General features: G+C 45.3%; 1 protein-coding gene across 1 annotated transcript in view; it reads right to left on the reverse strand.

The window, feature by feature from the left end:
* The window catches only part of LOC141113284 (protein-glutamine gamma-glutamyltransferase 6-like), a 139,577-nt gene that overhangs the window by 91,870 nt on the left and 35,448 nt on the right, over nucleotides 1-12,259 (reverse strand). The window contains exons 3-4 of the mRNA XM_073606316.1: nucleotides 10,046-10,288; nucleotides 5,068-5,186 (exon numbers count right to left, since the gene is read on the reverse strand). Of these exons, the coding sequence (XP_073462417.1) occupies nucleotides 5,068-5,186; nucleotides 10,046-10,288 (362 nt within the window). The remainder of the gene's footprint in view (nucleotides 1-5,067; nucleotides 5,187-10,045; nucleotides 10,289-12,259) is intronic.

The raw sequence follows: 12,259 nt of genomic DNA on the forward strand, positions 1-12,259 counted from the left end.
CAGAACCCTGCACTCTGTACATATCTCATCCCAGAACCCTGCACTGTGTACTTATCTCATCCCAGAACCCTGCACTCTGTACATAGCTCATCCCAGAACCCTGCACTCTGTACATAGCTCATCCCAGAACCCTGCACTCTGTACATAGCTCATTCCAGAACCCTTCACTCTGTACATAGCTCATCCCAGAACCCTGCACTCTGTACAAAGCTCATCCCAGAACCCTGCACTCTGTACATAGCTCAACCCAGAACCCTGCACTCTGTACATAGCTCATCCCAGAACCCTGCACTCTGTACATAGATCATCGCAGAACCCTGCATTGTGTACTTATCTCATCCCAGAACCCTGCACTCTGTACATATCTCATCCCAGAACCCTGCACTGTGTACTTATCTCATCCCAGAACCCTGCACTCTGTACATAGCTCATCCCAGAACCCTGCACTCTGTACATAGCTCATCCCAGGACCCTGCACTCTGTACGTAGCTCATTCCAGAACCCTTCACTCTGTACATAGCTCATCCCAGAACCCTGCACTCTGTACAAAGCTCATCCCAGAACCCTGCACTCTGTACATAGCTCAACCCAGAACCCTGCACTCTGTACATAGCTCATCCCAGAACCCTGCACTTTGTACATAGCTCATCCCAGAACCCTGCACTCTGTACATAGCTCATCCCAGAACTCTGCACTCTGTACATAGCTCATTCCACAACCCTGCACTCTGTACATAGCTCATTCCATAACCCTGCATTCCTTACATAGCTCATCCCAGAACCCTGCACTCCTTACATAGCTCATCCCAGAACCCTGCACTCTGTACATAGCTCATCCCAGAACCCTGCACTCTGTACATAGCTCATCCCAGAACCCTGCACTCTGTACATAGCTCATTCCAGAACCCTTCACTCTGTACATAGCTCATCCCAGAACGCTGCACTTTGTACAAAGCTCATCCCAGAACCCTGCACTCTGTACATAGCTCAACCCAGAACCCTGCACTCTGTACATAGCTCATCCCAGAACCCTGCACTCTGTACATAGATCATCCCAGAACCCTGCACTGTGTACTTATCTCATCCCAGAACCCTGCACTCTGTACATATCTCATCCCAGAACCCTGCACTGTGTACTTATCTCATCCCAGAACCCTGCACTCTGTACATAGCTCATCCCAGAACCCTGCACTCTGTACATAGCTCATCCCAGGACCCTGCACTCTGTACGTAGCTCATTCCAGAACCCTTCACTCTGTACATAGCTCATCCCAGAACCCTGCACTCTGTACAAAGCTCATCCCAGAACCCTGCACTCTGTACATAGCTCTACCCAGAACCCTGCACTCTGTACATAGCTCATCCCAGAACCCTGCACTTTGTATATAGCTCATCCCAGAACCCTGCACTCTGTACATAGCTCATCCCAGAACTCTGCACTCTGTACATAGCTCATTCCACAACCCTGCACTCTGTACATAGCTCATTCCAGAACCCTGCATTCCTTACATAGCTCATCCCAGAACCCTGCACTCCTTACATAGCTCATCCCAGAACCCTGCACTCTGTACATAGCTCAACCCAGAACCCTGCACTCTGTACATAGCTCATCCCAGAACCCTGCACTCTGTACATAGCTCATCCCAGAACCCTGCACTCTGTACATAGTTTATCCCAAAGCCTTGCACTCTGTACATAGCTCATTCCAGAACCCTGCACCCTATATATAGCTCATCCCAGAACCCTGCACTCTGTACATAGCTCATCCCAGAAGCCCGACTCTGTACATAGCTCATCCCAGAACCCTGCACTCTGTACCTTGCTCACCCCAGAACCCTGAACCCTGTACATAGCTCATCCCAGAACCCTGCACTCTGTACACAGTTTATCCCAAAGCCTTGCACTCTATACATAGCTCATCCCAGAACCCTGCACTCTGTACATAGCTCATCCCAGAACCCTGCACTCTGTACATAGCTCAACCCAGAACCCTGCACTCTGTACATAGCTCAACCCAGAACCCTGCACTCTGTACATAGCTCATCCCAGAACCCTGCACTCTGTACATAGCTCATCCCAGAACCCTGCACTCTGTACATAGCTCATCCCAGAACCCTGCACTCTGTACATAGCTCATCCCAGAACCCTGCACTCTGTACATAGCTCATTCCAGAACCCTGCACTCTGTACATAGCTTATCCCAGAACCCAGCACTCTGTATATAGCTCATTCCAAAACCCTGCGCTCTGTATATAGCTCATCCCAGAACCCTGCACTGTGTACATAGCTCATCCCAGAACCCTGCACTCTGTACATAGCATATCCCAGAACCCTACACTCTGTACTTAGCTCATCCCAGAACCCTACACTCTGTACATAGCTCATCCCAGAACCCTGCACTCTGTACCTAGCTCCTTTCAGAACCCTGCACTCTGTACATAGCTCATTCCAGAACCCTGCACTTTGTACATAGCTCATTCCAGAACCCTACACTCTGTACATAGCTCATCCCGGAACCCTCTACTCTGTATATAGCTCATCCCAGAACCCTGCACTTTGTACATAGCTCATCCCAGAACCCTGTACATAGCCCATCCTAGAACCCTGCACCCTGTACATAGCTCATTTCAGAAACCTGCACCCTGTACATAGCTCATTCCAGAACCCTGCACCCTGTACATAGCTCATCCCAGAACCCTGACCTCTGTACATAGCTCATCCCAGAACACTGCACTCTGTACATAGCTCATCCCAGAACCCTGCACTGTGTACTTATCTCATCCCAGAACCCTGCACTCTGTATATAGCTCATCCCAGAACCCTGCACTCTGTGCATAGCTCATCCCAGAACCCTGCACTCTGTACATAGCTCATCCCAGAACCCTGCACCCTGTACATAGCTCATTCCAGAACCCTGCACCCTGTACACAGCTCATTCCAGAACCCTGCACCCTGTACATAGCTCATCCCAGAACCCTGCACTCTGTACCTAGATCATCCCAGAACCCTGCACTGTGTACTTATCTCATCCCAGAACCCTGCACTCTGTACATAGCTCATCCCAGAACCCTGCACTGTGTACTTATCTCATCCCAGAACCCTGCACTCTGTACATAGCTCATCCCAGAACCCTGCACTCTGTACATAGCTCATCCCAGAACCCTGCACTCTGTACATAGCTCATCCCAGAACCCTGCACTCTGTACATAGCATATCCCAGAACCCTGCACTCTGTACATAGCTCATTGCAGAACCCTGCACTCTGTACATAGCTCATTGCAGAACCCTGCACTCTGTATATAGCTCATCCCCGAACCCTGCACTCTGTACGTAATGCACTCCAAACCCTGCACTCTGTACATAGCTCATCCCAGAACCCTGCACATAATGCACTCCAAACCCTGCATGCTTTTATCCTTTTTTTTAAATGAATATGCTGGGGTTTGTATGTATCCATGAGACTTTTGCTTGCGGAACAATACTAAAAGCATATTTTATAGGTACAAGGAAGTCCGAGTTTTGTTTAATGATGCCCTTAAGCTCCTCCCATTGTCAGAAATTTGACCACACCCACATTTGCCCCATGTGCTATGCAAGGTTACTTCCTTTCTCAAGGGTTCCTCATTCTGAAGTTCAAAAGTTGGGACATATGCCCTTGATAATGTGACAGTGTTCTGGCCTAGAGATTGGCTGCTGGGACTTAGCACTTCCATAAAGTAGGAGATCACATGCTTCCGCAAATCTGAGGCTTAGAGTACTATTTCCAGCTGAAACAGTGGAAAAACGTGGATTTAAGCACAGTGGGGGGAGCACTGGCAAGGTGAGTATATAGGCATACCTCCCAACCATCCCAGATTCCGCAGGACCACCCTGAGATTTCAACTAAATCCTGACATCCTGCAGATCCGGGCTGGAGTCCCAGAGCCCAGTGTTGGAACAAGTTCCAGGACTTGGCTTTGTTATTTCACCTAGGCTTGCATCTCCTATGGGGTGCCCTTCTTGGAGATATTTGCTTGTGCATACTAAACAATAAGACAAAAGAAAAAGACTTTTCTTAAAGTGGATGTAAACCCAAATTTTTTTTTTTTTTTTTAAGTCATAATGTAGAGTATAAGATTTCCTATCATTTGAGCCCAGTCTTGCCACAAAGAGTTAATCCAGCTCTGAGCTTTATTGTTCAGTGAGATAAATCTTGATAAACAGAGAAAAACTTTGTCAAATCCTCCCCCCTTGCTGTGAGTGACAGGTGATTTACATATCTCGTGCACTAGCCTAATGCTGGCCATACACTTTACAGAAAATCGGCCGAACACATTTTCGAAAAACGAACGTTCGACCATGACCGCAAACGATCGTGCCATCATGTAATGACCGATAAATTGTTCAGTGGACATGAATAAATAATTTTTTGTTCGTTTTTTTACATATACCTAGTGCAGACAGTTCGGACGGGAAACACATTAACCTTGCAATTTATCGTATGTTCGGCAGAAATTTTCCAAACTTCCCGTTCGTTTTTTTCCCACAAAAACGTCACAAACGATTATCGATTTGTGCCCATTAACTTGCCGAAAAACGAATGAAGTGTCTATACGAACGATTTTTCGGCCGATTTTTCGTATAGTGTATGGCCAGCATAAGACATGCATTATTTTTTAATTCCCACCCCCACTCCTTTCTTCAGCAGCTCTGCAAGGATTGACTGTTCCACACCTCAGCATGATTTGGCATGCTTAAGTCATGTGGTTACTTTCCTGTCTTTTCACTGGATGTTAGAGATCATAGCAGAAGTTCAGTGTAAGAAATACATAGGAGAAAATGCATATTGACAAGGGGAGTGTAGAGGTGGGCGGGGAGTCTACTGACATCATGACTCCACCCACCAAGCTCCAGACAACAGACCCACCCACAGAATATGCAGTTTTTCGGGTCTCATAACATACAGAGGGGAGACATTTGACAGGTAAAGATACATGCAGGAGGCATGTATATCCTTATAGATAACCCCTATGGTAGTAGTTTAGAAAGGATGACATTGGGTTTACATCCACTTTAAGTCTGGAGTCACCTGTCCCAAGTTCCAACCCCGTTGACCAATTTTCGTATCATTCCCGTAGTATAAGATAGTGTTGTCACTTAGTACGTATTCCTTTCGCTCAGATTCATCAGCCATATAAACATCGTCATCTAAAAAAGAAATCATAAGGTTAGTATATTTTACATATTATATACAGTATATTTAGAATATTTGATGTTCATAGTATGATTCACTGTATTTTAGAACTTAATGCTCTGCAGCAACATTTATTGATTTGTAAAGATAGGCTAAAGCCTATTTGAAGTCCATTCCAGCGAAGCCATGGGGCTTAAGCCCCATTTACATCTAACGCCCCCTGAGCAATCCTTGAATACTCATTTTTGCACACTTTTTTGCACATTTTTCATGCGTTTTTGGGCAACATGCATAGGGCGCCAAAGAAGCTCCTGCACCCTTTTTGGGTGTAGAGCTTCATATGTTTTCTTATCATGCATTTTAGCGCATTTGTTGTGTGTTTTGCTGTACACAAACACGCACGCCTGCTTGCAGATCTTGGTGTGCATTTTTGGAACGTGCAGATGTGAATGCAGCCTGAATCTTTTCATCCAGTGGTGGCGGTGGGCAGTTTTCCCACCTGCTTTGAACAACCTTTTTGCATATGCTGTCTGAGCACCGATCAGTGCAGCACTAATTTTAGCCCTGATGTGATGACATCTCCCCAGGGTTGGTTCTTGACAACCTGGGCTTGTAGGAAGTGGGCTGAAAGACGCTGGCCATCATTCAACCTGAAAGACTGCTGGTAACTAATGGCAGAGTATTGAGGAGGAGAGACTAAATAAATTGTACACACTCCTGCGCTGCTCCTCTATCTTGTTTTTGTGCTAGTAGGTTGCTCACACATTGTGTGTTTCTCACATAAACAAATCACAGTTATATCAAATCAATAAGTGCAGCACTACACATCCAAATCTTACAAAAAATACCAAAGAAAAATCTATTAATATAATCTTATGTGCTAGTATTTACTGGTTACTTCCTGGTAAAATGTGATGATGTCACCTGCCTCTGTCCTACATGTTATATCACAAGCTCTGAGGAAGTCACATGACGTGACGTAGCGTGTAACTGGTATACACTAGCAGAGAGTGGTGGGGTTTTGTTTTAATGCTTTTAATCAATGGATTAATACTAAACATGCAATTTATCTGTGTGCATTGAGGTTTAATGAGTGCGATCTTTTATTAAATATTATCATTTTTCTATGGAAAGCGTTCTTTGCCTTGAGTGACAAAATCTGGAGAGGCGATACAGAGTCAGAGAAGCGGAGAATATGATTTAACCCATTACAGGGAAAGGCTTGGTTTGACCTTATAATATACATGTCATCATATCAAGGTGAGAGCACAGCCTGGCTCGAGAGTGACCACAAGTTAGAGGACAGAGTGATTTGCCAAGCATAATATATCATCACGGAAGAATATTTATGCATCGCATCCTAGCCCATTATGTTGCACTTACCTGCAAACAAAGTCTGCAATGTCCCCAAGGTCCCTGCTGGTGGCCGCATCTATCTTCATTCCTCTTCCTCCTGGGGCCATGGACTCCGGCTCTGTGACTGGCCGGAGTCGCAGGATGTCACTGCCGCTTATACACACAGGAGCCAACGGTCACAGCATGGGCCCTATAGAAACGTGCCCTTTCTTCAGTGCGCATGCGCTGATGACGTCGGCGCAAGCCTATATGGTATATATCTCCTAAATTGTGCAGGTTTAGGAGATATTTCCAGTACCTACAGTTAAGCCTTATTATAGGCTTACCTGTAGGTAAAAGTGGTGTGTAAGGGTTTACTTTACAACCACTTTAAAGAGGTTATAAAGCTCCATTTTCATGTTGTACCTATAGGTAAGCCTATAATAAGGCTCATCTATAGGTACAGTAAATATTTCCTAAACATGCACTGTTTAGGAGATATTTACTTTGTACTGCGCCGATGATGTCATCGGTGCATGTGCTGTGAAGAAACGGACCTTCCGTGCCCGCCGTGACTGGCGGCTCTCACGCACATGCGTGCGGGAGTGACATCACGCAACCCCAGCCAGTCACAGAGTCGGAGTCCACACCCCCGGAAGGAAGAGGAGCGAAGATTGATGCGGCCTCCAGTGGGTGAAGCGCAGGCTTAGTTTGCAGGCAAGTGTCATATAATATGCTAGTATGCGATGCATACTAGCACATTATGCTTTTACTTGCAGGGAACAAAAAGGGAAGTAAAACCCATCAGGGTTTACTTCCTCTTTAAAGCCCAATTGAAAGTTCAGTTTAAACAGCTAAATGCTTTCAAGGTACATCAAAACTAAAGGTGTGAAATGTCTTACCATTTCTTTTCTTTGAAAAGCCTGTCCTCTGCCAGCATACTGTAGAGGAGGACCCTTGATCTCTATGTGGAAGGAGTGGTCCATTGGCATAGGTCTGACACACCACCTTGCTGAATCAGAGCTATAGCTATAGCTCTGACTCAGCTGGGGGCATTTAGATCTCTGCAGAGAGACCACTGCTTTCACACAGAGAGCAAAGATTCTTTTCTGTAGCCTACGGTCAGGGGGCAAGCTTAAAGAAATATAATGCACCATAAACGTTTTTAGTCCAACTGAATGTTCCGTTGGGCTTTGTAGGGCCTCCTCACCCAGAAGTTATCTTTTAGTGTGCTCAGCCTGTGGCCCTCAGAGTCCTCTGATGTGGCCCTCAACCTCAAACCAGGGAAGCGCATGCTCTGGGTCAGCACCCCTTTGATCGCGGTCTTGGCTTGCCAATCTGCTATCCCAGAGCATCAGATGCAGCAAAGGAAGCAGGCGGCCACAGAGAGAGCACGAGCTGCATAAGCTGATGCTTCCTCTGTAGCGCTGGCTCCTGTACCAGGAAACCTTTCTAGCAGCCTGGAGACAGAGAGCGATGCCAGCAGAAGCTGAAAGAGGAAAGAAGGTCAGTGTATTAAACACATACACTGTGGTTTTGCAATGGGCATATTAGCACCTATAAAAAGGTTAACAACTATTAGGCTGCTTCCACAGTAATCCGCGGGTGCAGTCCAGTACACCTGCGGCTTTCCTGCGGGTTAGCTGCACTGAGCCATAGACTTCTATTATATCCTGCGAGTTTCGTGCGCTTTCTGAAAGTGCAGCAAAATTCCTGAATGCAGGATCTTTGCTGCACTTTCAGAAAGTGCACCACACCCGCATGATATAATAGAAGTCTATGGTAAACCGCAGTGCATCAGAAAGAAGCATTATAGGGGGCTCAGGACAGTAAGGGCTTGTTTACATTTATGGTTGGGGGGTAAAACCCCATAACTGAGACATGTCTTTATCACCCCAACCACTGGTGTAGCATCAGGGGTCAGTTTTACACTTGGACAGGAGGGACGGTGGGGGCAGAATATACAGGAACCGAATTTTCATTTCTGCAACCACTGAAAGCCGGCTTCTCTCCCTCCCACTGGCATTCAGCAGCTGCTGAAAGAAAACGTTCGCTATGCTGTTAAATAAAATAAAAAAATGTAAATTCTGAGCCCGTGACCGATTACCAAATCACTTAGGTGGCCTTCGCTCTTCAAAAGGTTGAGCACCCCTGTTTTTAGTGTATGGTGGATGCCTGAGAGGCTGTAACTACCTAATGGTTTCTTCTATCTTGTGGGGTGCAATTTTTAGATTTGAGTTCCTTGGCTGTACTTTTGCTGCGGCTAATATGAACCAGTAGCACTATGTGTTGGATGTTTTGGCCAAAAAGATCAAATTTCCCATAAAATTTCCAGAGCAATTCTGTTTTGTTCATCTGTACTCACCAATAGGGACATTGACAGTATATAAAACCCAAGAAAGTTTCAAAGACTTCCTAACTCTACCCAAAACATTAAAAAAGGTTTTGTCTGGAGTTGAGCTTTAAAATTTTCAACATGTAGCGCTATTTAAAGTGGAATTAATGTATAGCCTTAGTATGAGACATTACATGTAGGTAGGCTTTATTGCAGAACAGACTCTGTATGTCTCCTCTGCAGTGTTTTTGCCTGCCTGCAAAGTAATGTTTCTTCTGAACGTAAATGCCTGTGCAGATCAGTGTATTTTCTTGGCATGCCTTGAAGTTACACCATTCAGAACCAGCCAATCAAGAAGGTTAAAGGTACCGAACCCAAATGAGACCAGGCAGAGATATCACAGCCAGTGGGGAGCTCAAAAATATCTTTGCTGGAGTGGAGCTGAGCTTAACAGACTTTAGTTCTATTGTATATTAAAGGAGGGGTAAACTCCCTTGGTTGACTTTTACCTATAGGTAAGCCTATAATAAGGCTTACCTAAAGGTCCAGTAAACATCTCCTAACGGTGCACCGTTTAGGAGACATTTACTTCAAAAGCAGCCGGTGAAGTCACTGGCACATGCGCTCTGAAGTAACGACATTACTGTGCCATTCCTTCAGAGCCCTATGTGGTAAACAGTGACTTCAGTGCGTATGTGTGAGAGTGATGTCATCGTGGCTCGGCCATTCGTACCGCCGAAGCCCGCAAACCTTGAAGGAAAACCGGGTAAAGATGGATGCACCTACAGTGGAACCACTGGAGGGCTTCATTTTCAGGTAAGTCAGCCATAATGTGCTAGTATGCAGTGCATACTAGCACATTATGGCGTAAACTGCCCGTGGCCCAATTTTCTTTTTTTTTATTGTTGCTGTGGTTTACTACCGCTTTACCAAGTGAACCTGTGTTCTCTGCAAACATCCAATGATTTGAATGTAGATTTGAAAAGAACTTTTTTTTACATTATTGGATGTTTTAATCGAACATAGGCCAACTCCTAGTTATTCTGAAAAACAGGCCTCCCATTTAACCAATCCCATAAGCCAAATGTTGAGACAGCGCCTGGTTTAAAAATCATTGATTTGTTGCCCACTCACAACATTTATACATAGATCAGTGTCTCTTTTAATGAGTTAGTAATCTGTGATAGGTTACTCAGGTCTTACCATTGGCCCATGGGTTGAAGAGTAGAGTAAATCCTGGCATCTTATGTGATGTGTATCCTCCAGAGAAGAAGCGGACATTCATTTGATAAGATCCAATGATAGCCGTAACAGGAGGTATGATCCGTACAATCAGAGAGTTTGAGGTGGTAGAGTCGGAAACTGCCCTCCATTTCCCTTTAGAGACTTCTTTTTTCGTTAAAGAGAATGTGGCTTTTGTTCCTTTGGCAACCTTAGGTGATTTCCCTTAAAGAAAAAACATTATACATACCATGAATGTATGGTACAGCAAATGTTAAGCTCTCTAACAGTGGCAGCTGGTCCACCCCCCAGGGTCAGTCAGTAGTCAGGGCCCTGCTTTTACCCCATCTCGTGGCCAATCGGATGATGGGTCTCATGCCTTCTTCCTGATTAGCCGGGAAGAGAATCAGTGTTACAATTCGCTACTGTCACACAACAGGGTGGGCTTTGGGTTCAGTGTTCTGCGCCCCAAGCCCACACTTTTTTTAAGCCCATTGGAGCCTCTGGCTCTAATCATGTGCTTAAAAAAAAAATCCCCGATTGGAATCCATTCGTCCGGCACACTGCATGTAGATTAGGGGGCCAGATGCATGGACTGTCAGGGCGGCGCCCGTGCGCCCCTAATGAATGGGCCACCACTGCTCTCTAATCCAATCCAGAGTGGCTAACCCTTACATAGAGATGGCTAAGCATTACAATGAGATGGATGGGCGAATAGTTCAGCGGTGCTTTTTTTATTGTTTCTATCATATCCAATGCTTTTCAGGGTTTTAATATATGTAGCATGACCCCCTAGGGCGCTGCTTGGATTTACCTGCTCATCTACGCTGCCATGACCTGAACATTCCAACCCACCTGACACTCTGGGTTCATACATCTTTGCACCACCTTAAAGCAATAAGTTAGACAACTCTGTGTGTTTATATGCTGATGATGTTTACTAGGACAGTTCAAAGATGATATTGTCACAAAATGGAGGTAATAGATCTGCTGAGTTTTAGGCAACAGCACCAACTCAGCAAAGGAATTCCTCCGAATAACACAAGTCAAGATATTTGCAGGTAAACAGTCTATTATATACAAATGTACAGTGGAGTACTGCTTGCACCTGGAAGGATAAACAAGGTTAAATGGTTATACTGACAAACTTCTAAAGGGGAAACCTCGCCCAGCCTATAAACCTTTAACCCTAATGAGAGGTCAGACTTAATGGCAATGGTATAAGGACCCTTGTGGCAATAATGACAGCAATATCCCCGCAGATCTGATGGTCTTCACCAACACGTAGGAGCTCATTAATTTTATGCAATAAGGTGTAATAGCAAGCAATAAGATTTCTTGAAACAGTAAAAGCTAAAGGTGTCTATGCAGGGTTCAGTATAGTATTCCCAAGGTAAAGGTGTCTGTGCAAAGTGTTCCAGTGAAACTGCGAGAAAAGGGTTTGTAAAGGTGGGCGACTGCCCTCTCACCAACGACTAGGCCGATTCAATTCCCTCTGGACAGCAGACGCTGTAGCGTGCAATGGATCTGCCGTTTCGATCTCCCAATGTGAAGCTTAGGACACAGGTTGGCAAGCGACCAAGTGGTGCTGGATGGATGTCCGACGAACAGCAAGCAGTGAATAAAGCAGTGAATTATGGTACACCGCGTGGTAGGCTGCGGCTTCTCTATCCCCATGCATGGGGAGGTCTGTCTTAGGTCAGGCCCAGGAGGAAGAGAGCGCAGGGCAGAGCTTTGGCTTCTTATATAGTTCCTCCCAGCAATCTTTCCAATGGCAGCAAAGATCCCTTGGATATGTAGTCCATGTACAGGGTCATGTAAAGCAATTATCAGTCTGTGGAACTACTCACCCCACAATCCCTTTCGCTTGGCTCACAAACATTATGTCAATTGATAACACTGGGCACTAGAGGGACATGCGATGCACAGAAATACTGGAGGAACACTGTACTTTATAGTTGTAGTCCACATTGCTAAGTCCTCCCCCCACTTGAAAGTCTTTGGTCCCTAAAGACAGATTACAACCTGTGGAATCACTTTACTATATCATAAAACTGAATATTTAATCATCTGATAAACTAGAAGTTGTAATAGCTAACAACTGACCCAACAAGGGATCTTCTAACAGCAAATTATATACATCCTCAGGCAAAGTCATATTAATTTTGTGACAAGCCAGTAACAAGTTAGTGGCCC

This window comes from Aquarana catesbeiana, linkage group LG12 (assembly GCF_042186555.1).
Source record: "Aquarana catesbeiana isolate 2022-GZ linkage group LG12, ASM4218655v1, whole genome shotgun sequence".
In the NCBI taxonomy this organism is placed as follows: Eukaryota; Metazoa; Chordata; class Amphibia; order Anura; family Ranidae; genus Aquarana; species Aquarana catesbeiana.